This window comes from Puma concolor, chromosome D2 (assembly GCF_028749965.1).
Source record: "Puma concolor isolate L17-30 chromosome D2, mPumCon1.1.hap2, whole genome shotgun sequence".
Lineage (NCBI taxonomy): Eukaryota > Metazoa > Chordata > Mammalia > Carnivora > Felidae > Puma > Puma concolor.
The window spans coordinates 80,505,172-80,531,375 of record NC_141677.1 but is presented as its reverse complement, the minus strand read 5'-3'; the positions used below and the strand labels follow the sequence as shown (position 1 = coordinate 80,531,375).

General features: G+C 53.2%; 1 protein-coding gene across 1 annotated transcript; it reads right to left on the bottom strand.

Annotated features, from left to right (window-relative positions):
• On the bottom strand, positions 1-26,204 carry GPR26 (G protein-coupled receptor 26). Its single transcript, XM_086681100.1, has 3 exons — positions 25,479-26,204; positions 15,653-15,766; positions 1-911 (listed from the first exon to the last, which is right to left on the bottom strand). The coding sequence occupies exons 1-3, from the start codon at positions 26,144-26,146 to the stop codon at positions 680-682; spliced, it is 1,014 nt and encodes a 337-aa protein (XP_086537226.1). The 5' UTR covers positions 26,147-26,204; the 3' UTR covers positions 1-679.

The following is a 26,204-nucleotide window of genomic DNA, read 5'->3' as shown; positions in this document are numbered from 1 at the left end:
TTTTGGGGGAAAGAGAGGGACCAGAGTTTAATCCAATGTAACTGTGTCTCAGACAACTGCTTGGCCACAATTGGGTAGCCACTAGTTGCTAAACATTTTCCCCTTGGGCTCAGGGTCCCAAGAGTCCCGGCTGAGCACAACTGAGTGAGTACCAGGTGGATAATATTTGGGTCAAAGCAGCCACCACGACCATGTGGAGAACAGCAGCCATGCTAGACGTAAGGCCAAACGGCCATTGCCAACCTTACTTGCAGCATGACCGATGTCCCATGGAGACCACCTCTTTTCTTCAGCATGGAGCCCAATGCCTACTGGTTAGGAAGCAGGTGGACACCATGCTTTCCCACCTGCCACCAGCACTGCGTGTCCTTGATCATGACTGGACTCAGTGTCACTCCTGGGGAGCCTCTGGTGAGCCCAGGCCCTCAAAGGAGCTTCTCAGAAAGAAAAGCCAGAGGAAGCAGCCACAGTCATCCTTTGGTGCAAAATAGGGACAGTCCAGCCTCTGCCCTTGAGGAACCAGGAAGCAGGCTTCAGAGCCCCTACAAGCCAGGGAACCGGGACCGCTGGGCCGGCCAGGTGGGTGGCAGCTGGGGGTGCCCACCCAGGACCCCGAGCCCCCCCTCCCCGCTTCTCACCAGCTGTCTCCTTCCTCACTCTCCAGCAGGAGCGGCGGCCTTCACTCAGAGACCGGCAGAATGTTCTGGCTGTGGGAGTCGCCGGTGAGGCCCGAGGAGTGGAGGGAGCGCCGGTGGAGGATCCGGTTCAGGATCTCTTTGCAGCTTTTGCGGTACTGGTGTCGCAGCAGGGAGTACACAAAGGGGTCAGACGCGGCCTTGCTGTAGGCCAAGCACTTGGACAGCACCCCCCAGTGGGAGCCGATGGGCACCGAGGAGGACAGCTCCACCAGCCTGCGGAGACACGGGGAGGCCGTTACTGAGAGCACAGCCTCCTGGCGAGCCTCAGCTTCCCGGGACTGCGTCCTCAACAACAACGATGGCAACTGCGATTTACAACAGTAACAGTAACGGACGGTGGACATTCGCCAGGCACTTAGTTTGCTCCGGCTACCGGACTCACTGCATACTTTACACACGTGACTTCTTGGACACCGCCCCCCCCCCCCCCACCACCCCTGGCCAGAGATGTGACCATCTCTGTTTTACGAGTGAGGAAACAGATGTCCAAGGAGGTTAAGTAATTTGCCTAAGGTCTCACGGCCAGCACATTGTAAAGGCAGGATTTGAACCCAGGTCTGTCTGACTCTGGGGCATAAGCTTACCTGAGAAATAGGCTAGTGGCTAATAGTGTCCTGGCCGCAGGCTCCCACTCTCCTGCTGTCCTGCTGTGCGACCCTGGGCAAGTCGCTTCCCTTCCTTGGGCCCGGAGGTTTTAGATGAAAACCGAGGCAGTTAATTAAGACCATCTCTACACTGTAACTGGAAGAGGCTGATTCTCTGCTTCGAGTCCAGCTCTGCCCTCCTGAGCAGGTGGCCTGGGAGGGAGGTCTGCGAATAATTTTGCGACCATTCTGCCAGTTCCCAGTAGACCTTGCATCAGGAAGAATCTACAGATGAGGAAGGCCTCTTCCTAGGGTTGGGATTCGGGGGGGCCCTTGGCAACAGCAGCAGTCAGGTACCCTAAAGTGACCCTCATTCTTTGGGAGGGGACAAGGGGAGACACAGCCCATGTTTCAAAGGGGTATTTTTCTGTGGGTCGCCCAGTGCCCATTGAACAACTCCATTTAATGGTGCTAATGCGAGACTGTGAGGAAATAAAGGCCTTCCTCTGTGTAATGGAACCCCCCCCCCCAAATCAAGTCCCTTACTTTCCTTTCTCCACTGTGTCCGGCACCGTTGGCCATATTTGGACATTATGCATCACTGGCACAAGGCAGAAAAGGCCACAGACTGAAGATCATAAGTTACCCTCTGTCCGCTGCCAAATGAGGGAATTGAGGCCCAGAGAGGAGAAGGGGTTGCCCAGCGTCACACAGCAGATTGTGAGAGAGGAAGGCCCAGCGTCTGTGCCCGGGGATCTGGCACCTGTATTCTCCGGGGGGGAGGAGGTGTGTGCAGGATGACGGGCAGCAGTGGTTCTCGGTGTGGCGGGCCGCCCAGGTGAGGCCCCGGCTTCAGAAAGGACTGAGCTTGGGCTGTCACTCTTTGCAGCCAGCCTGCGTGCTTTTCCTGGCTTCGGGCCGAGGCTGTGGGGACAAGCTCACGAAGGGAAGGAGGAGAAAGCCGGCAGGATTTGAGCCTCCTGTGCAATGCCCCTTTTTTGAACAGCCCCTTAACGAGCCCGTCTGAAGCCCCCCATTGGGCCTCCTGTTTCCGGCGCCATTGGCTACCCTTGCCCTCTGACCTCGTGGGGGGACGTGGCCTCGTTTCTGCTCATGTCCTTGTTAGCCCGAATGGGGAAATGGAGCTGTTAGCATTTGGGAAAGCTGTACTTTAAGAAACCTATTTTGGGAAGTGAGGACTTGAAGGGGACAAAAACCCTGAATTTAGAATTCACACCTAATAATGACAATGGAATAGCTGAATGCCAACACATTGTCGCTACACAATGCCAAATGGCCTTTCCAAAATGTCTGCTCTTCTCTGTGTCGCTGAATTCAGTTCTTTGCATCCCTGGCCCTCCCGAGAGGATTCTTGAAAGAGCCAAGTATCATTAAACCATCCGGCAAGATCGGCAACATTATCATTTGCAGGCTTTGTAGATTTCACAGGCTAAAACTATTCAGGGCAATGTAAGATTTCACCACTGGATAATTAAGAGATAAAATCTACTTCAATCGCTTCTCGGAGATTTTATGTGAAGTCTGAACCCTCTGCCTGGTTCAGTAATAATCATTGCCAGCTGAGTGTCTACTTTGAGCAAAACAACTGATGTGCACAATCTCTCCTCTTACAATTATCCTGTATCCTGTGTCCTGTAGGAGGTATCATTATTCCCATTTTACAGACAAGGAAATCAAGGCTCAGAGAGCCAGCGAAACCCGGTTCCACTCTACTGCTGCCCAAGTCCTGACTAAAGGCCACGCTGGGATTCAGATCCAGCCCCGCAGACTGGACCCGATGAGCTCTGCATCTCTCCCAGCCCCGGGACCGCTTCTCCACAGTTACGCGCTCCCCAGAACCTTGTCACTTGCCCCCCTCCACAGTACACACAATGACTCCTGTTCCGAAAAGCCAGTGTGTGGCCCTTGTCAGGGCCTCCAGGCAAAGAGATGCTCTGGATCAGCACAGGCCTGGACACTGCTCTGGTGTGGCTGCTGGGCCAGCCTGAAGTGGGGATACCCTTTCCGTGCTCCGGTGTGGCTGGCTGACCCACTTCCTGCCTTTCCTGTGCACATGGGACCCCCCGCCCCACGCTGTGCACCTGCTGTGGCTAGCTTTGCTCAGACCTAGCTCTGACAGTTCCAAGTCTCCATTTGAGGGCACCGAGAAGGGGCAAGGATTTCCACATTGCCACAACTGCTTCTTTCTAATTCTAGGTCTGGGCAGGGATAGCACGTGGTTCCCTCCAGCTGACCTTTTACAGAGGGAATCCTCCAGCCCATCTTACACCAAGTCTAGCTCCGCTCACCCCCTCTGAGCGCCCTCCCCTCCAGGAGAGGGAGATTGCCAGTTCTGATCAGTCATATTCTCCTCGTGGGCAAGGTCACTGCGTGCTAGAAGGTTCCTGCCATGCCCTGCCTCTTCTCTCTTTAGTGAAAGAAAAATCCACGTGGTGGATTACTGAACTCCCCTCTCCTGCCCCTACTGACAGCTCTGACCCATGAGCCCTGAGTTTAGGGATTATTGGGCTTAGGTGCAAAGCAGTCTTTTGTTTTCCTTTGTTATATCACCTCCTGGGTTGAATTATCTCCCCCAAATTCATATGTTGAAGTCCTAACCCCCAATACCTCAGAATGTGACCTTATTTGGAAATGGGGTTGTTGCAGATGTAATCAGTTAAGATGCGGTCAGACTGGAGTCAGGCAGGCCCCTAACCCAGTGCGCCTGGTGTCCCTATAAAAGGGGGAAATTTGGACACAGATGCACACGGCGAGAAGGCCATGTGAGGACGATGGCAGAGATTGTGTGATGCTTCTCCAAGCCAAGGAACGCCAGAGACTGACAGCAGACCCCCAGAAGCCAGGGGAGAGCCCTGGAACAAACTCCCCCTCATCCCTGGCCTCAGAAGGCGCCAACCTTGTCATCACCTTGATCTTGAACTTCTAACCTCTGGAGCTGACACGATGCATTTCTATCGTTTAAGCCACTCGGTTAATGGTAGCCTGAGGAAGCCCATGGGTATGTAGGAGGCTGTTAAGCAGGACCGGTTGTTGTTGCCTTTAACGGCACAACGTGGCACCGAGCCCCCACCCCAGTCCTAGAGCCCCGTGTGCAGCAAGGTGGACGCCGGGGTTATAGAACCGTGAGGGCACTGCCTCTTCTCTGAGCCTCCTGCCCCCAGCCCCTGACCTTCCGTTAAGCACCGAAGTGACTCTCCATGTCCTTACTGTCTGGGATGTGAACCAGAAAGACCTCTGCCAGCAGGCCCTGTGCAGGGGGAGACATTTATGCTTCTCTGCTCAAAATGCACCCAGGCCTGCTCCCAGAGCCACAGTTCCTTGTGCATGTCCCCTGGGGTGAGAGCCCACACTCTCATCAGCAGGGCAGGGGGAGGAGAGGGGAAGGGGGCCAGGAATCTGCTTTTCCAAGGGTTCCAGGCGACTCTGAGGCAGGTCGGGTCAGAGTTGCTCTGTGAGCCCCTGGGGGCGTCCCAGCACTGCCAGGATGGTGGGAGGGTGTGAAATGCTACAGGGTGTGGGCCGTTCACAACTCGGAAGCACAGCACAGAGATGTGTATTTTTCTGACTCAGGGCGCTGCAGAGCAGATCCCCGCAGATCCCCCGCCTCCACCGGTCCAATGTGCCCGGCCCCCCTTCTACACCCCTTTGTTCTGCATTTGTTGCAGGGGGTGAGGGATTCTTCCTGGGAGCCACGCTCTTCTCTCTTGGCAACAAACCCTCTGATCTGGGTCACCGGCAGGGCTCTGTCCTGGCTGTCACAGCCGAGGGCTGGAAGCCCTCCCCTTTCATCCCTCCCCTGCAGGCCCCACCCCCACCCAGCATCCGGGCCAGTCCCCGCCTCTGGAAGGAGGATGGGGGTACATTTGCCAGAACTCCATTCTCTGGACGCCCAGAGAGACCAATGTCTCAATTCTGCTCGACAATGAGAGTCCCCAAAGAAACCAAGTTCTGGGGTGAGGATAGGAACAGTAATACAGGCCGCTGTAGGCCCGGCAACACTTCTGGGTCCCCCAGGGCTCAGTGCTTCGATTGCCACTTCACAAACGCTGCCTCAAGCCCCTGAGAGTGCTCCCCCTACGGTACAGAGGAGGAGCCATGGCAAAGTGATGCGCCAGTCCGCATGGCCTGGACGTGGAAACACCAGGATTTGAAGCCGGGGCTGTGGGCGCCAGGGACCAGGTGCCTGCCTGGTGCCAGGCTGCCCCTCCCACCTCCTGGACCCCGTTCCAGGGTACCGTCAAAGACCTTTACCTTCAACTCTCACGCTTCACGTGGTAAATTGGCTCTTTCATCCATTTTGAGCTTATTTTGTGTGGGGTGTAAGAAAGTGGTCCAGGTTCATTCCTCTGCCTGTCGCTGTCCAGTTTTCCCAGCACCACTTGCTGAAGAGACCGTCTTTATTCCATTGAATATTCTTTCCTGCCTTGTCAGAGATTGGCTGACCATACATTTGGGGGTCCATTTCTGGGTTCTCTATTCTGTCCCACTGATCTAAGTGTCTGTTTTTGTGCCAGTACCACACTGTCTTGATGACAGCTTTGCCATGCAGCTTGAAGTCCGGAATTGTGACGCCTCTGGTGCTGGTTTTCTTTTTCAACTTGGCTTTGGCTATTCGGGGTCTTTTCTGTTCCATACAAATTTTAGAATGGTTTGTTATAGCTCTGTGAAGAATGCGGGTGTTGCTAGATTGCTTTGGGTAGTACAGACATTTTCTCTTCCAATCCATAAGCATGGAATGTTTTTCCATTTCTTTGTGGCTTCTTCAATTTCTCTCATAAGCTTTCTACAGTTTTAAGCATATAGATCTTTCACCTCTTTGGTTAGGTTTATTCTTAGGTATTTTATGGGTTTGGGTGCAATTGTACATGGGACCTATTCTTTGATTTCTTTTTCTGCTGCTTCGTTGTTGGTGTGTAGAAATGCAACTGATTTCTGTATGATGATTTTAGATCCTGAGACTTTGTTGAATGCACGTATCAGTTCTACCAGTTTCTTAAATACAGAGAACTAGCTGGGGGTTCCAGAGGGGAGGTGGTTGAGGGGATGGGCTAAATGGGTGATGGGCATTAAGGAGGGCACTGATTGGGATGAGCACTGAGTGTTGTATGTAAGTGATGAGTCACTAAATTCTATTCCTGAAACCATTATTATGCTATATGCTAACTAACTTGGATTTAAATAAAATTAAACAACAAAAACAGAAATAAAATATCATTGGACATAAAAAATGAAAGAAGTGGTAAATTGGCACCCTCTCTTTCTATCTTACATGCCTCCATCATCTCTCCTGCCCCCACTGCTGTGTGCACACGCACACGTGTATACAGGCACACTGGGCACCAAAAGCAACACGGGCCTCAGAACATTCTTTGGGAAGCCAGCCTCAGGTCTGGAGAACCTGGTTTGCGTACTTGAAGACCTGTAAGTAATAAGCTGACACTTTACATTTTCGTGAGGCATGAGAACGGAAGACATTTTATTAAAAGAGTATTAACACTGGACAACCAACTGCATATTAAACCCCTCTGCCATCTACATAATTCCATGACTTTGAAAAGCCACAACAATGGTGCTGTCAGATCCACTAATGCTTCCAAGCCCCACTCTGGTGATTTGGGACAACCATAATTGTTTCTAAGCATATGTTGCTGCAAAGATAATAGCCTTACAAATGCTTCTAGACATGTGAATTTTAATTCAGAAAAAATTAATTAGAGCTTTTGGACGAGAATCTGTTGCGGATCTTCAGACTCTGCTCAAACACTTGGAAAAAGTCAAATGTGACCTAGCAGGGCTTTGAGGGACACAAGAGCCAGTGCCTGTAATAGAAGGTAGTGGGGGCGCGTGGGTGGCTCAGTCGGTTAGGCGTCCGACTTCGGCTCAGGTCATGATCTCTTGGTCCGTGAGTTCAAGCCCCGCGTCGGGCTCTGTGCTGACAGCCTGTTTCAGATTCTGTGTCTCCCTCTCTCTCTAACCATCACCCATTCATGCTCTGTCTCTGTCTCAAAAATAAACGTTAAAAAAAATTAAAAAGAAAAAAGAAGGTAGTGACTCTTATTTAGAGTGAAGGTGGAGATTTCCAAGTGTTTTCCACGGTTATCCGACATGCCCCAAGGTACAGGTGCAAGTGGCTCTTCGGTTGGTACAGTTCAGGGACCTGTCTTTCTGAAAGGTATTTGCTGCACAGCCGGCACTGTGCCAACCAAGTCTACTGATGGCTCCAGCTGCCAGAGCTGATGGCCTCTGGGTCCTAGTCTAGGTCTACCCAAGCTGCCGTCAGCCGTGTGGGAGGTCAGAGGTGACTCCATGCAAACCCACCACTTCTTCTAGTGAAAGGCCTCACGTGCCTACCTGTCTTCACCTATGGGTGCTGTAGGTGCTACTCCGGGTTCACACCGAAGTGCTTGGGCACAGGAAGTTAGATGGGTACCCACCCTGCAAATGGCCATCTCTGTATTTCCAGTTGCCTGGTCCCCAGGCTTTGGACATGTAGCATGGCTGCGAGGCTAAATTATTGCCAATAGGCTCGACACTGACCTTTAACCCTTGATTCTGCCAGTGGCTACTCTTGTGACCGTAGATAACTCATCTCACCTCTCTGAACCTCTGCAAGGTAAGGATTCCAGTGCTTACCTTGCAGGAGAGCTGTACTAGGTGCAACCAGGTAGGCATTGGTACCTCCTAGGTGCATTACAGGTGTCCAATGACAGGTGACAGGTGCAGTTATAAAGACTTTGTGTTCTTCAAGAAGGGAAGCCTGAGAACCTATTTGAAGACCCGAATGGTTCTTGACTCAAGACTGATGCTTTCTTACCCGAGAAAGTTATCAGGCGGATGTGACTAACTGGGGACAAAGAGAAGGACCCCCTCCCAGCCCACCACATCTTGATCAACTCAAAAAGGTGGCAGAGGTCACAGCAGAAGCCCCCTCTCTTCTCCAGTGTTCCAATTCTGCCAGCTCCCGGGGTTCACCACAGGCGTCCTGATGTTGACCTGAACTCTTGCCCGTGTCCTCACTCGTAAGGCTGGAATGGGTAAAAGTAGCAAGACAGGCCACCGGGACAGTCACTGCAGTGGTGGGAAATATTAGTGTCTCAGCTAGCAGCTCAACGTCGGGTTTAAGTGACACTCGAACAGCTTGCTCCCAATCATCTCCAAAACTGCACCATTATGGTTCTGAGTGGGTCAAGGCACAGAGTGCCTTCCTACAGCCTTATGGGAACAGAGTGGGAACCACCATGTTCCCAGAAGAGAAGCAGAGCAGTGCGGCGTGAGGCTTTGCACAGGCTTTGGTTTCAGGCAGACCCGAGCTGGAACCCTGGCCGGGTCCATTGCCAGGCAAGGCTAGTTCCCGTCTGAGCCTCAGTAGCCTCATCTTGAAATGAGGAGGTTATCGAGGCACGGAGAATGGCACAGCCCCAGGCACAGAGCAGGGACTTAACGGGATTATTCTCAGAGACACGGGGCTGGTTCTTTTCCTCTGGATTCCACACGGTCAGCCAGTTACTGTCTCAGTGGTTTTGACTGTTATTTCCATGCACAGGAGGGAGGCAGAGCATAATCCAGGAGACATCTAAGCAGATTGCCCTCCCCAACTGGGTGGTCGTCAGCCATTCCGTTGACGACTTGAGCCAGCATCAGAGGGAAGAGGAATTCGCCCCTGGTTTCCCCCTGCCCCACTGGTTGACTTGAGATGTCTTAGCTCAGTTTCTCCAGCCCTTGGACCTGGTCCAGCCCTTGGACCAGGACTTATACCATCAGCTTTCCCAGTTGGCTGGGCCTTCAGATTCAAGCTGAGCTACACACACCAGCTTTCCTGAGTTTCTGGCTTACAGAGGGCAGATTGTGGGACTTCTCAGACTCTTTCTTTCTCTGTCTCTCTCTGTCTCTGTCCCTCTCTCTCTCTCTCATCTATCTATCTATCTATTATCTATCTATCTATCTATCTATCTATCTATCTATCTATCTATTATCTATCTACCTATCTATTATCTATTATCTATCTATATATATTATTTATCTATTATCTATCTATCATTATCTATCTATCTATCTATCTATCTATCTGTCTATCATCTATTCTACTTGTCTGTTTGTCTGGAGGGTCCTTATACAACACAGTCATTGACAAGCCTTGGTAATCTACCCCTGGTGGGTAAGAGGGTTCTGGGGCAGGGGCTCACGGAGCCATGTCTGCGTGCCAGGCACTTCTCTGCCACAGCCACAGATGTGAGTAAGAAGCAGGGGAGGACCTTTCTGAGAGCTTGAAGAGCTGGTAGACAGCCCACTGAGGTTGGAAGCCCAGCCCCACCACTGACTCAGTGTGAGACTCTAGGCAATGCAACTGCCCCCCTGCAACCCTGTCCTCGGCTTCCTCCTGGGTGAAGTGTGTGTGTGTGTGTGTGTGTGTGTGTGTGTGTGTGCGCGCGTGTGTGTGAATGAGAGAGAGAGAGAGAGAGAGAGAACTGGAGCTGTGGTTCTCAACACCACTCATGACTGGAGTCTTCTAGGAGATTTTGAAACCACCAATGCCAGGAGCCACACCTGGCGATTCTAATCTCCAAGTTGGCAAACCACCGTGCCAGATTAGGAACTGAAAACGGCACAGCCCGTGTCTCACCTCCTCAGGCAGGGGAGACCTTCCTTCACTGCGTGCCCCCGCCACTCCCAGCCCAGCTTCACGGTGCCTCTCAACACATGCTCAGGCTGGCCACCGACACTTGGTCCCAGCTGGCCTGCAAGGTGCCACCAGCTTACGCTCCCTGGATGAGATGCCCACGAAGGGACTTTCCACCTCCACTACCCACGGCTCTAGGTTCTCCATAAGGAATCATTTCCTGCGAGAAGTTAAATTCTCAACTCCATTTCCAGAGCAGGGCCCGTCTTCAGCTTCTTCTGAGACGGGGGCTCGAGTCTACACTTGGAAACTAGCTTGCGAAGAACAGAAGAATCAATCGCCCCGAGAAGCGCTAGCAATCTCCATGCCAGTGTTGGTGGGGATAGACCGCGCTGCGTTCCCTGAATGGGTTATCTGACATATTCCCTACCAGCGATTGAGTTCTGCAGGCAATCCACGTGTGGTTCTCAGCCCGGACCCTCAGTGACATGGGACACTTTGGGGCAGGTTCTCTGGGAGTGAGCATGAGAGTGAATCCTGCCCCACTCCGACACCACCGCACCCCGTGTGGCCGTGTGGACATCTGACAGTGGAAATGTAGTTCTGATGGGACCCTGGCCATGCCCGGCACATGCCTAGAGCCCAGAGAGCTCCCTACGTGTGATGGGCACATTGGCATATGTCCATCTGCCTGGGGTATGCCTGGGACCTCCAGTGACCATCAACATAATGCATCTCACCAGAATCTCTTCTCCCCTCAGTCACAGAAGGGATGTAGGGGAGGGGTGAGGAGGGGGTAGGTGGTTCCAAGAGGGGTGTAACTTCAGGGGGACTAACCATGAGGATCTGCCAGCCACAAACTCCCCTGACACCCCTGGTTGGGGTCGGATATGTCCCCTCATTCAGGCCCTCCAAGAGCCCCTGCCTCAGTGCACCTGTCCTGGTGGAGGGTCACAGTGATGTGGCCACTCTGTATATGCTCCTAGATAAACTCTGATACTGAGAAGGACATTGACCGTGGAGGGAAGGGAGGCAGGGAGTTCTGAGCACTCTTGCAGGGCATCAGGAATGGAGATCCCAGGGGGTTCCTGGTCAGTGAAGGATGAGTGATAAGAGCAGCCAGAGGTCAAGGGAAAGAGAGTGCTGGGAGGAAGGTCATCGACACACCTCATACCCCAGACCTCCCTGACTACAGACCAGTGCTGTTCAATAGGAAGAGAAGGCAAGCCACAGGTGGGAAAAGACGCAGGTAAAATTAATTTTAACCGTATATTTTATCCCAGATATCACCATTTCACTATGGAATCAGTACAAAAAAGCGTATGTATGCTCATGCCAAGCCACGAAACCCAATATGCATTTACACCTACGGTACATCTCAATTCAGACAGGCCACGTTCAAGTGCTCTAAAAGGACCTGTGACCAGTGGACCCTACACAGGGCTCTAACTGCCTCATGCTGTCCCTTCTGCTTGGATTGTCCCTCCTGCAGAGCCGAGCCCACTTCACAAGCCTGGTCCAGGAAGCTCCCTCCAGGAGAGCCACTGGACCCTGTCCCTATCAGATGACATGACATGGTGTTCTGTTTGGGTATGAGGGCCATGTCTACAGGGTCAATGTCCCCTCAGAGGGCATCTCTTGCAGGACCGCACCAACCCATGCCTCTTCTGCAGGGCCTTTTATACGCTGCGCACAGAGAAGGTGCTGGAAAAAATGTGTGTCAAAATGAAATGAGGGTATGTTTGCATATTGGATGAGGTTTGCTTAGGATCGCTCCTTTGTGCCTACAAGAAAGCCAAGACAGGAGCTGGATAGGGTGGTGACAGTGGGGGAAAGATAGTGCCTGCAACGAACAGTCCTGGGAAAGTTGGGCAGCCACGTGCAAAAGAATGAACCCGGACCGCTTCCTTACACCATACCCCAAAATAAACTCAAAATGGATTAAAGACCTGAATGCCAGACCTCAAACCATAAAGCTTCTAAAAGAAAACACGGGCAGTAATGTCTCTGACATCAGCCACGGAAACACTTTTCTAGATCTGTCTCCTCTGGCAAGGGAAACCAAAGGAAAATTAAGCTCTTGGAGCCACACCAAAATAAAAAGCTTCTGCACGGCAAAGGAAACCATCAACAAAATGACGAGGCAACTAGGGAACGGGAGAAGATGTCTGCAAAGGGCATATCTGAAAAGGGGTAACATTCAACGTATCTAAAGAACTTCTATAGCTCAACACACTAAAGAACAATTAACCTAATAAAAAGACGAGCGGAGGACCTGACTTGACATTTTTTTTTTTTTCAAAGAAGATACGCCGATGGCCAATAGACACGTGAGAAAATGCTCAACGTCACCCATCATCAGGGAAATGCAAATCAAACCCACAATGAGGCATCACCCCACACCTGTCGGAATGGCTAAACTCAAAGTGACCAGAAACAACAAGTGTTGGCGAGGATGTGGAGAAAAAGGAACCCTCGTGCACTGAACTGGTGCAGCCACTGTGGAGGTTCCTCAAAATATGAAAAGAGAAGTACCATTTGATCAAGTTATCTCACCACTGGGTGTTTACCCAAAGAAAATGAGAACACTAATTGGAAAAGATGTATGAACACCCGCTCACAGCAGCATTATAGGTTCAACAGTCAAGATAAGGAAGCAGCCCAAGTGTCCACCGATCGACGAATGGAGAAAGAGGCGATATATACGTACAATGGAATATCACTGAAGCAGAAAACAGAATGAAATCTTGCCATTAGCAACAACGTGGATGGATCTAGAGGGCATTGTGCTAGGTGAAATAAGTCAGTGAGAGAAAAGTACTACACGATTTCACTGATGTGTGGAATTTAAGAAACAAAAGGAGAAACCAAGGGAAAAAGAGACAGACCAAAAAAAACCAGACTCGTAGGTACAGGGAGCAAAGTGGTGGTGGCCAGAGGGAAGGCAGGTGGAGGGACGGATGAAACAGATAAAGGGGATCAAGAGTTCATTTGTCGTGGGGCGCCTGGGTGGCTCAGTTGGTGAAGCGTCCGACTTCCGCTCAGGTCACGATCTCACAGTCTGTGGGTTTGAGCCCCGCGTCGGGCTCTGTGCCGACAGCTCGGAGCCTGGAGCCGGCTTCGGATTCTGTGTTTCCCTCTCTCTCTGCCCCTCCCCCGCTCACGCTCTGTCTCTGTCTCAAAAATAAATAAAAACATTAAAAAAAATTTAAAAAAAAAAAGAGTTCACTTGTCGTGATGAGTACTGAGTAATGTACACAATTGTTGAATCATTATACACGTGAAACTCACATAGCACGGCATGTTACTTATAACTCAACAAACAAATAAAATTCAAAATTTGCCACCTCCCCAAAAAAGAAAGAAAGGCAACAGCTGGGGAGATGGTGGTAGTGGGGCCAAGGGGAGTTTCACCAGAGCCCTATTTTGTATTTGTGAGGTTTTCTCGGCATAGCTTTTTCTCCTTAGTACGTTGCCATTCATCCCCATCAAGGATGAACGGTTCTGTGAATATTTTTAAAAATCCCAAATGCATCAAATCCATTTGGAGGGAGCATATTGCATTGCGAATCTACCATTAATTTTACTGAAACGTTATTTTCTGGGCACCATTAGAGCAACCGAGCTATAATCAGAAAAAAGGAAAATTTTGTTGGGAAATGAGATTAAGCCAGAGAAAAATCCAATAGTTTAAAGTTGGAGCCGCATTACCTATTCTCCTCTGAGAGTTCAAGTTCCCGTCATTAGCCCACAGGTCCCCTTTCCTGTGGGATCTAAGAGGAGGGGCGCCTGCCTGCCCTCCCCTCCCGGTGCCTCTCTCCACAGTGGATTTGATGCCCTCACTGCACGCACCAGCCAGTCCCAGGTCGGCCCGGGGGTGGGCGGGGGGCTCCAAGGACGAGGGAGGGAGCGCCAACCAACCGTGCCAGGTCTGTGCTGCCCATGCTCAAATCCCATCAGTCCTCAAAACAACCCTAAGAGGCAGGCACTGCTCACTTGGATGGGACTGGAGGCAAAGAGAGGCGCTATCACTGGCCCAAGGTCACACAGCAGGAAAGAGTGGAGCTATGGTTTGAACCCAGTGGGCACGTTCCAGAGCCCATGCTGGGAACCGTGCTGTGGCCCCGCCCTTGGACAGCAACAGAAACCTTCTCACCTCTGTTACAGCCTGGGTTTCCTGTCCCCTGGAAAACCTGATCTACGCAAGCTCTGGCGTCCTGGCTGGATGTGGAGTGTCTAGACCAAGGGTTCTCCACCAGGGTGGAGGCTGATCCCCGGGGCCGTGTCTGAAGACATTTCTAGTTGTTAAAACTGGGGAGCAGGAGGGAAGTAGTGGGTGAGTAGGGGACATGGTGCCCTTAACACCCTACGATGCACGGAGCGGCCCCCCCACAAAGGGAGCTCCACACAAGATGTCAGTAGTCTTGCGGTCTAGCGGACGGTTCTAGAAGGAAGAATTGATGGCTCTGCTCTGCCTAGATCAGACCTATCCAGAGACCTGCAGACGGTCCTAGGTCCTTCGTTCAAAGTGAGATTTCGCCCAGAGGAAGCATCTGTGACAAGACAGTGAAAGACGCTCCAAGAGAAGACAGGGTGGGGGCTGCCGTGGTGGGGGGTGGGGGGCAGGCTCACTGTCTGCAAATCGGCAGGACCCGTAAGAGGAGGGGACAGATGCTCCCCTGGGCCAAAGAAAGCGGACAGCACCACAGGGAACCAGATATCAGCTCAGTATAAGTGTGGACGGGAGAAATGGGGAGACCTGGCTATTGTGGGCAAGCCCACTCTGGGGGCCAGCGAGGCCGGGAGTCCCTTCCAGGTCCCTGCCAGCTGGGGATGCCGGGATGCTAGGCCGTGTTCTCTTCCAATCTCTCTCACGCACACACACACACGCACACACACACACACCCACATACACACCTGCACAGATCCTACTTCCCAGGCTCAACATCCGCTTCCTACTCAAACATCAAAATCCCTTTTTTTATTGTCAACTTCTCAAATAGTTAAGCCATTTTGGATACAGAGTCCTGGGGCTTTTTTTCCCCCCTCCAGTGTGCAAAATTGATTGGATGATACTTTTTTTTTTTTTCCTCCCCCTGGCCAGACCACGGGAAGGAAATTCTGCAGCTAGAGCAGGCTGGCTTTTGGTACACACAGCCCTGAGGCCAGCGTGTCGCGCCCCGGCAGCAGTGGGGGGGTCGGTGAATGGAAGAGAAGGTCACCAGCTCACAACACCCGTACCAGAAGCAGGACACCCCCGGTGTGGCAGAGCAGACGGCATGTGGCCCCTGCTGTTGAGCAGGGTGTCCTGGCTGAGGATGCCTGGGGGCTGGGCCACACTGTGCTCAGTGGGCAGCGGGAACCCAACTGGGGCAGGGCATTTTCCTCCTTCCATTCTCCCCTCCCCTCCCCTCCCTCCCACTCCCCTCCCCTGTCCTCTCCTCTCCTTCCCTTTCTTCCCTCTTGGGGCCGGAGCCGAGACCAAAGGGTTAGATGATGTGAGCTGGGAATCAGGGGGAGACTCTTTCACCATCCCCTTTGGTTCTGAGTCACCATCCCCAACTGGAGGCTGAAGAGGCAAAGCGCGTGCCCTCCTTTTCACCAAACCCATCTTGTGTGTCGCCCCCAACACACTCTCTGGAAACGCGAGTCCGAGAGAGGCGGGTGCCTGCTCCAGGTCGCGCGGATGCTGCTTTGCCCTCCAAAGCGAGAGGCCCGCAGGTCAGGCTCACCTGGTAATCACGTAGGGCGCAAAGCACACGAGGAAGGTCCCTATGAAGGTGCTGATCTTCTTGGTGGCACGCTGCCGTCGCCTCTTCTGCTCCTCCAGACAGCGTTCCCGCACACTGCACGCGAGAGGGGGCGAGAGGACTTGCCGTTAGCAAACACGGGCCGGACGCTGCGTGCAGGGACTCAGACAGGAGCCAGACAGACCCGAGGTCAAGTCCTGGCCCTAGGCGCGTGACCTTGGGCACGGGCGTGACCTTGCTAAGCCTTCAGGGTCATCGTCTGTAAAATGTGCATAGTAATATAATAGAATGCCACCAAGGGCTCTTTTGAGACTTGAATGCAAAAAAGCACACAGATGCATGAAGGCGTTCAACGCAGAAAGCACAGAAAGCAATTAGCACAGTGCCCACGTGCAAATAAACTCATCCTTATTCCTCATGAAATTTCACCGATCACCTGCAATATGCCAGCACCAGAGTCCATATTCTCTAAGTTATATCCTTAATTCTTTTTTTTTAATTTTTTAATGTTTATTTATTTTTGAGAGAGACAGAGAGAGAGAGAGGGAGAGCAACTGGGGGAGGGGCAAAGAGAGAGGGAGACACAGAACCCGAAGCAGGCTCCAGGCTCCGAGCTGTCAGCACAGAGCCCGACACGGGGCCCCAACCCACAAGCCGAGAGATCGTGACCTGAGCCGAAGTCAGATGCTTAACTGACCAAGCCTCCCAGGCACCCCATTAATATCTCTAATTCTTGTCTTTACCAACATAGATCCTTCCAGATGTGTTTTACCTGCCTTGTTTTACAAGGAAGAGCAGGAACTCAGAGAAGCCCAACGATTTGCTCAGCTGGTAAGTGGAGACGTGACTTGAACCCTCGTCCATGTTTCTCAAAGCTGGTCCTTTCGACCCGGGGTGGCCTGGACTCTGGGCATGCAGTGTGGCATGGGGCTTCCTTTCCACCATGTCTTCAGCCCTGCGTCTTCCATCAAGAGCCTCAGCCTTGCCTGGAGCCACAGACACTACGTTCTGGGGTCACTGAAGGAGAAGTCACTTGATTCCTTCAGTGAAGCCAAGAGACTGTCCCCACGAGGGACACGGCGTTGAGGATGGAATCAGGAGCCTGCTGTCTATGCTTCCAACCACACCCTGGTCCTGACTCCACTTGCGCCAGGACCTTTCGAGAACTGACATCTCACACCAGCTGAGAGAAGTGGTTTGCGTAACCCCTTTCCTGCAGCCACGGGGTAATTCATGAGCAACAGCGAGCTGTCCATTACCACCGTCAGAGAGCCAGAAAGGCAAGGCCAGCCACAGGGTTTCCCACGCCCCATCCCCTGGCACTCCATGCGGGCATGTGTTCCTACCATTTCTTTTTGAAATAAATCACATCACTCCAAAAATGAGCAAGGAGGAAGACCGTGGACAGAGTTGCCCAGGAAGTGGAGATAACCTGGCAAATCCAGGCCCGTGCTGCAGTGACCTGGCTCCACAACGAGGCCAAATGTGTTCAAGGAAAGCATGGTGTGGAGAGAAGGTGCACGAGCCAGGTTCCCAGTAGCATTAACGCCGGGGCACCCTCCCCTGCCCCGCGCCAGGACTATCATTTTAACACGGAATCAAAACCCTTCTTCGCCCTGTTTCTGATCACAGGTGGGCAATTCCACATTAGACTGGATTGAAGGCCCTTGAAATTCTTGCAGGATTGTTCCCCCTCGGCTCAGAATGTGGAGCTGGGAACTGGAGTTTGGCTCGGTACGTACAGGTTTCACACTGGCTGAAAAATGATTACTGTTAAGTCACGTTACTCATTTCTAACAACCAACGTCAGTAACAACCCACATTCTTTGCGTCTTTAATTCGTACCCTTTGCAGACACTGTGAGGGAGGCTCAGGTGCTTGAGTGTGTTTGATGCTCACAATGTCTCTAGAAATGGAGGACTAGTACAATGGTAGCCTTCTTTTCGGATAAGGAAACGAGGCCCAGAGAAGATAAGTAACTTGCTCAACATCACACGGCTGGTGAGTAGTGGTGGTAGGGTGACCAGCTTGTCCTGGGTAATCGGGACTGTCCCAGTTTTTTAAATTGATTGATTGATTAAATTGGAGGGAGAGAGAGAGAGCGTGCGCAATCATGGGCACAAGTGTGGGGGAGGGGCAGAGGGAGAGAGAATCCCAAGCAGGCTCCACACTCAGCACAGAGCCCGACACGGGGCTCGATCCCACGACCCCAGGATTATGACCTGAGCCAAAATCCGGAGTCAGATGCTCAACCGACTGAGCCACCCGGGTGCCCCTGGACTGTCCCAGTTTTTATATGGAAAGTGACATGTCTGAGGAACCACCCCTCCCCCCAACACCACCTAGAACAAACCAGGACAGTCGGTCGTCCTAGGGGATGGCAGGATCTGAGCTCAGGCCATCTGACTCTGGAGCCTTGAGTGTCACCTCCCAAGTAGTTAGGGTCATCACATACCCCTAGGAAGGCCCCAGGGCATCATCTCATCCAGAAAAATCTGAAGAATACAGCTCATGGGGCAGGAAGACTGGGGGGATTTTGCCTGAGGCCACAGAGCAACAGTCAGTCTTAATCACCTCGCTTTCCATTTATACGTGGGTCTCTGCAGATTCTCCTACCAATGTCCTCTGGCTCCTGTGACATGAGCGTGATATGGGTGGGTGTGGAGAGAAAGCGTAGGTCCCTACCCAGGAGGCCTGGGTGCAGTGAGGTAACCGACTCATCTTGGTCTGTCTGGGATGTCCTGATTCTAACACCCAAAGCCCTGCATCCTAGGAGAGCCCGGTCAGTACTCGGCAAAGCGGGACAAGGGTCGCCCTAGGGCACAATGTGTTTGGCCCAGTCTCCATAACACAGGCCTGTTTGTTTCAATATTAAGGTATTGCCCTCCAAACGTTCACGTAATCGACTCGAGAACCGTTGGAGATTTGAGACCTGAGCCGGATGTCCTGAGCCATCATGGTATACTCACCCCACGAGAGAAGCAGAGCATTCTGGGCATCCCCTAAAAAACGAGTGCCAAGTTCATATAAATGAGGGTGGCACCGGGGCTGGGCCCTCCTCCCATCTGTGGCCCTGACGATGCTGTCCATTTCGCAGATGCTTTGGAATAACCCCAGTGAACGAAAGAGCTGTGGGTTGGATGTCCTAGTCCCAGCTCCGCCCTCACTGCTGTGTGGCCTTGGGGAAGTCACTCAATCTCTCTGAACCTGGTTCCTCATTTATCCAAGGGGAATCTCATAATAGCTGTAAGCAGAGCCACCATTGATCAGGGACAGAAATGACTCACCAGCTACCAAGCTCTGGAGGAGTGAGGAACTTCCTCCAGTACTCCCCCAGAGGAAACGAGGTCGCTGCTGCAGGGCTGAGGACCCCGACCGTCTCCCCTCTCCCTGCGGCACCAGATAATCCTGCCTTAACCCCATGAGGAACACTTAAAAGCAGATGTTGGCAAAGCTTTGGAGGCCTTCAGAAGGACAAACGGATGCATTGCAGTGACCCAGAGGAATAAAATGGACACTGTACAGGCTAGAATGATCAATGTCACTCCCGTTCACTGTAAAAATCTACGGGGAAAATTTTTATCTGTTCCTGCAAAGCTTTGGCAGTAGGGAGAATTAAACAGCAAGCACTCTGCAGACATGTTACTTCCGTGGGTGCCCCCAGTTCAAAGCTCGACATCTAACACCCAGAAAGCACCCAGTGAGTATATGTTAGGTACGTACACGTGTACATTTCCTCATACATCTTAGGAAAAGTGAGTCTCCATTATTTTTTTAAGTGACTTCCTCAAAAAAGATGCTAGAAACCTGTCTCTAAAACAGATTCTTTTAAGGGAGCCTTAAAAGTCTTGAGCCTATTAAAGGACAAAGCACGGCTCATCGATGGATGTTAAGGCCATCACTAATAGTGAAGTACTAAGCATGTGGCACCCGGGCCAGACTTCTGGGTTCAGATCCAGGCTTCACCCTTCCATGGCTGTGTGGCTGTAGGCAAGTCACACAGCCTCTCTGTTCATCAGCTGCCTCATCTCTAAAATGCTGGTTATAACAGTACCCATCTCACAGGCTCCTCTCGAGGTGAACACCCACAAAGTACCCAGGGCGGTGCCTGACTCAGAGTAAGCACTCAGTAAGGGCTAACCATGATGAGTATGTATTCAACACGTTTACTGAACAATTACCATGTTCTAGCACTACCTTGGACTCCAAAATCACAGGGCTCCCTCCCACTGCAAAAGTTTTCTTTCTGCCCTGTTTGAGGGAGAGACAGACAGAAACAGGTGCGCCCAGAAGCTTGCCAGAGGGGCTGTGAGCTGATCCTGACTCTTACGCTGGCTCGGTGACCCTCTGTGGCCTCCAGGAACCCGGTGGCTGCTGTCCTAATGGCACCTGGCCATTAGCACCTGGCGGGCTGTAGGTGTCTGTGGTGGATGTTGGCTTCCGGTTAGCATCCACGCGGGCCGGGTCATGTCTCTGCTCTGAGACAGACTGGCTAGACTCCACGGTCACACAGTCACGTGCGGTACGGAAAATCCCCTCATCCACCCAACCCAGCTCACGGATGGGGAAAGTAAGGCTCAGAGAAGACAGGGACTTGACCCTGATGAGAGAGTGAGGTGCCGACAGAACTAGAACCTGGTTGCTGACGCCCAGTCTGGCGCTCCTGGCCAGGAACCACACGGCTGCTTCCCTGAGCCCCTGCAAGGGGACAGACCCATCCTCCCTGCTCGGAGCTCCCCCGATTTCTGGGGAAGGACGGGGGATGGCAGAAGGAGGACAGGGCAGCAGGGCAACCCTCTTGCTTATCATTACTGTTAAGCGCAGTAGGAGAGCAGCTCGCCCAGAACAACATAATAAAATCATTCTGCTCTCGCTCTCATTTTTTTCCCCACCATAGCTTTGCAAAACTGAGTTCCCTGAAATCTCATAGCCCTGTGAGCTATTGTTTTATTTATTTGCAGATGAGGACACTGAGGGCCAGAAGGGTTTATGCCCTGCCCAGGATCCCACAGCGAGTTTGGGACAGAAATAATGGGGACTCATTCCAGCCCTCCTGACTCTAGGAACTGGGGTGTCTCCCCCAGATCCCACTGCACCCCCACCGGATCACAGAGCAAGAAGCAAGCTGTGTCTCGCCACACTAACGCCTTCTCTGGATATTCCTGGGCACGGGGGTAGTGGCTGGAGTCCTCAGACTCGTGGGCAGAATCTCCAGATTCTGAGGGGCCCCAGATTCCCCTGGCCAGGAGCATTCGCCCAGAGTCCGAGCATGTACATCAGTGTGGGGGTTCCTGAGGGCTGCGACAGGACACAGGGCTTCCTGGTGACAGAGAGATGGGCTCTCCAGCATTGTGACATGTGGAGCCGGAAAGCTGCTTCCCAGGAGGCTTCAATAAACGGCAAAGGGAATGGAGAAGCCAGGTAATGTCTGAAAACTGAGTAAATGAGGAAGTCACGGCCGAAATCTTCCAGTCCCAGACACCTCCATGCCCAGCACAATGGTCTGGGCCTTCGGTGGTCCCCAGATGACTGGAGTCGGTCCTGAGCACACGCTCCGAGTACTCCCGGGGTGATCCAGATTTGTTTTCTGGGCTTTTAGAATAAAAAAAAAGGCAAGGGGACAGGCTGAGCCACGGTGGAGCAGACCTTGAGGCTGGGGTCAGCACACTAGTGCGAAAAGTCGTGTCCTCAGACTTCACACGAAGGGGCACTGTCCTGGGTCCTGGACATTGAAGGGACGACGCCCCTCTCATGAAATGAAGACTTCGTGTGCCCACCCAGAGCCCACAGCATCCATTCTAGACCAGTACCTGGAACCTGGACCCCACGTACCTGGAACACAGAACTCCCTGCCCAGATGCCCTGATCCTGCGTCCAGAATGTGTGCCAGCATTCCTCCCTGGGCCCGTTCATCCTCACAAGGGTGGACGATGCCAGATGCGTGCCCGGCTCGGGGCCTGAGGAGTGGAGGCTCCCTGCGGTACTGGGTAGGGGTGGGGAGGAGAGGCAGGGGCTGTGTGCTCGGAGCCCGCCCAGCTCTCCCCGCCATGTACGAGGCTGAACTCCAAGGAGCTCGAGAATTCTAAATTTGAACCCAGGCTTGCAAAGTGTTATAAATGTACACTTGTCAAGGTAGGAGGATAGAACATATTTCATTTAACAGTTTGTAAGCTTAATTTAGAACTTCTAAATATTTATATAGATGGTTTGTGAGCCTCTGTGGGCACCTTTGTCCCGCCCATAAATCTCAGGGGCAGAACTGGGCACAAGTTTGGACTTGAGCCACGTTCTAGATCTGTTCGATTAGGAAGTGCCCTACCTTCCTTCCCTGGGTCTCCCAATTTCCTCACCTATAAAATCAAGGGCACAGTGGGGGTCATCTCTGCAGGCCCTTGCCAGTCTTATGCCCCAACTCCGACGCCCTCCAGGGTTGGCACTTAGCCGACCGTTGGCCGACCCTGACCACGAGGATAAGTATGCTTCACCAACATTCTGCTCTGTGAAATCACTGACCTGTGCCAGCCGAGTGGCAGCCCTCAGCTGCACGGGGAGATGCAGGGATCCAGCCTCGGCGCCCCAGCCCCCACCTATGTCCCACGTCAGAGGACAGCCCAAGGCTCTGGCAGCACGGAGGACAGGACCGGCTACAACCAGTCCAGAGCTATGGTCTGGGAGAACAGAACCACACAGACTGAGCAATCAGGGGACCAGGTAGGTAATAAATATTAGGAATTCCTAATTGCTTTATGAATGTCACAACTTGAGACACCACGGTAGAAAGACAGGAGTGGGAAATGTCTCTTGGGACAGATTTAAGACAGAGGGTCCCCGACCTTTTGACGGTATCAAAACAAAGGAGTCCAGACCGCCACTTGCTGCTACGTTAAACACTCTGTGGGAAGAACAGGCACCACTGGGGAGCTTCCTGACAAACGTCACCCGGGCCTCAGGGAATTGAAAATGGGTCCCTTCTAATTAAGTCCCAGGAGGCCATTAGTGTGGTGGCTGTTAAGTAAAACCTCCAGCGAGCGGAGCCTCCACCTGCCGCCCTGGCCGTCCAGATAAGGAAACCCGGGTTCTGCTGATCCCCAGGTGTCCTGGCTGTCAGCACTAAACCAGCCCAGGAGGCTTGGCTGATATTTCTGGAGGCTTTGCGCCTAGGACCTGGAGGTTCTAGATGCAGCCTTCTCCATCGGACCATGCTAGCTGCACAGTTTCTCATTTGTGGCGAGGAAGAGTTTGGAGATGCCAAGAAAGAAGGCTGTGGATAAGCTGTCAGGAAGCTGTTGCCCTCCTCTGCGGCCCATTACCTACCCTCTTGCTCTGGGGACCTGGGGACAGAAGGCAGACTGGGTTCATTGAAGGGACAGTGCCATCATATCTGCCCACTCTGCCATAACTTCTTGCCAGCCCTCAGCCAGTGGGGCCTGTCTGAACTGGCCAAAGGCAATTCCTGTCCCAGAAGCCCTTCCTTTCCCCAGTGCGGATTAATGCTGGCCCTGCAGGCCCCATGGCATCAGAAGTAGGAGCTTCTGAAAGCATCCTGGAACCTAGAAGAGTTCAAGGTTCCCCTCGAGGGGATCAGAGAGAGCATAGGGGACTGGAGGCGAGCAGAGCAGCAGCCTGGAGTCAGTGACAGATCTGCAATGTTTGCGAGAGTGGAGATGGCCCTACATCCTACAAGGGCTAAAAAGGAGCCACAGCCCCTCCTGTTCTGGAACATGGAGGGACAAGAGGGATGGGATTTGTACTGGTCTGAATAAGGACAGATTCCTCTCCTGGCTCAAACCCTCCTCTACTTAGACTCATGGTTAGGGACCCTGCTATGGGAATCTATATTGTTCAACAACATTGCCTACAGAATCTAAAACAGCCCTGGTCAAGTCCTAAGGATGCACCTTTTTTTTTTTTTTAATTAAGTTTTATTTATTAAGATTTATTTATTTATTTATTTAGAGACATGGGGAAGGGCAGAGAGAGAGGGAGAGAGAATCCCAAGCAGGCTCCATGCAGAGCCCAGCACAGGGCTCGATCCCACAGACCCTGAGATCATGACCCGAGCCCAAATCAAGAGTCAGACGCTTCACCGACTGAGTCACCCAGGCCTCCCCTAGAGATGCACCTTCCAAAGCAAGGTCCTCACACCCCAGGAGGTCGGAACGGGAACAGCTCTACAATTATGGCTGCAGAATATTTCCTTAAGCGACACTGAACCATGAATAGACACAGGCAGTGAGTCAGCCCAGGTCAGTGGGCATGTATGTCCCCTGGGACATGTGCACATGTGGTGACCTGTCTGCTCGACATGCGGTTTACACATGACCACATGCAATTGGGTAAGTGAAGCTCACACATTTGCACACATGGGTTCATATGCCCTGGTGTCTGTGCTATTGGTCATTCACATGTACATACTGTGAATGATTCCATAAGGAAGATTCTGTGGCTAGAAGCTTTGGCCCAGCGTGTAATGCGGAAGGGCCATTCTGGGGGGTTGGGGGGGGGAGCAATGGATACATACACGCATGCCTGTGTATGTGCGGACACAGTGAAGTTTAAGGACTTTTCTTTCTATGGCTCAACGGGCAGAAACAACTCACACTGAAGGAACCCTCGCTTAGACTGACACCTCCAGTCTGGCCCCTCTCAGTCACGAGCCTGCTTCCCCTTGGATGGGGAGGGGCATTCACACCCTGAGGACGGAGCTCCCTCACTGCCCCCAGCAACCCCCCTCAGGAGCTCTCTGTCTACCTCACTTTCTGCACCATCTGGAAGCCACAGCCCCCTTACTTAGGACCCGGGCGACAGAGGGGGCGCCCGTCCTTCCCTGGGACGATGGGATCTAAAACAGCAGAGAAATCAGAGACACCACCAGCCGTTTCCTTCCTTGGTTTCCTACTCTCATAAAAAAAGCCAAGGTGAGCTCAGGACACCTCAGCTGAGAGTCTCCTCCTTCCCTCCCTGAGATGCTCCTAAGGATGGCAGGAGCTCCCAGGGCGTAGCCGCACCTGAGCCACCCACCCTGATCTGCCTTTCCGAGACAGCGTCAGGTGACGGTGGAGGCGGTGTGGACAGGTTTTGTCCCAGGAGCCTCGTAGGTGACGCTCTCCCTCTGCAGGGACCTCCGGGCTCCAAGTCTGGGAGACACGGGACAGTGCTGTCCAGGAAGAGCAAGATCTCCCCTCCAGTCCCCTTAGAGCCCTTCAGATGCTCCTTTAAGGTCCCACAGAGGAAGGTGCAGCCTGAGGACTCACACAACAGGGGATCTGGAGACAGCGGCCGCCCCCGACCCCAGAGAGAGGAAAGACCCAGAAGAGCAGCACTTCCTTGCTGGAAGAGCTCTAGAGGGGCTCCTCAAGCGACAAGGCCACACTCTCGGGGCCTGATTAGAACCTATTCAAGCAGTGAATAGAGATCACTGCCCTCTCCGCAGGCTTTCTAAAGTGAAAACGACAAACACACGCAGGACTCTCCGAAGCCTGACGAAGTGCTGACTCTGTGCTTTCTACCCCGATGCTTCAAAAACTGCACACACTGTGTCACCCCTGCTTTTGGTGGCCCTGCTTGGTGGACGTTCTAGGCACCTGTCTCAAGACTGGCAGCATTGGGCCCTCCCCCCACCTCAGTTTTTCCAAGAAAGAAGGGAGGCACCGTGGCAAGGGGGCCTGCCCGAGGTCGCATGCTGGGGCATGGCGGGGGGGGGGGGGGGTGGGAAACACAGGGACCCCCCTTCCTCCTGCCACGAGCCCTCCCGGAACCGAGTCCCCCGCGGCCCTCCCCAGGGCCCTCCCCGCGCCCCACCCCTCACCTGGGGTGGATGTCCACGAGCAGCACGAGCGTCTGCATGGTGATCACGTCGATGCGCTTGCAGTGGAAGCGAGCCACCTTGAGCACCTTGAGGTACGTGCAGCAGAGCACGACGAAGGACAGCAGGAAGCTGAGCGCGTGGAAGGCGCCCGTGAAGACGGCGAAGCGCAGGCGCTCGTCCGGCCGCCGGCTGCACAGCGTGCACGACGCGTACAGCTGGTGGAAGCCGAGCCAGGACAGGGCGAGCGCGGCGGCGGGGAAGGCGAGCGCGTGCAGCCACGTGTAGGCCACCATGAGCGCGGCGTCGCGGAGGCGCATCTTGGCGCGGTAGCTCAGGGGGAAGACCACGGCCACCCAGCGGTCGATGCTGAGCGCGGCCATGCTGAGCATGGAGTTGGTGGCCAGGAAGGTGTCGAGGAAGGCGGCCAGGCGGCACAGGCGGTCGCCGGCCGGCTGCCGCTGCGCCACGACGCCGGCCAGCGTGAGCGGCATGTTGAGCACGGTGCACAGCAGGTTGCCGCACGTGAGGTTCAGGGTGAAGAGCGCGGGCGCCTGGCGCCGGATGTCGGCGCTGTGCAGGAGGCAGAGCAGCACCAGCGCGTTGGCCAGCAGCGAGACGCCCATCGTGCCCACCAGCAGCCCCGCCAGGCCCGCGTCCCACGAGTTCATGGTGCGCGCCCCGCCGCCGCGGCGCTCAGGGCCCGCAACCCGGCGCCGCCATGGCGCC

Coding starts and splice junctions, on each gene's coding strand:
- GPR26 (XM_086681100.1), bottom strand. CDS start 26,146: ATGAACTCGTGGGACGCGGGCCTGGCGGGGCTGCTGGTGGGCACGATG. Junction 15,767..25,478: donor CTCGTGGACATCCACCCCAG/GTGAGGGGTGGG, acceptor TCTCGCGTGCAG/TGTGCGGGAACGCTGTCTGG. Junction 912..15,652: donor GCGCCCTACGTGATTACCAG/GTGAGCCTGACC, acceptor GTGTCTCCGCAG/GCTGGTGGAGCTGTCCTCCT.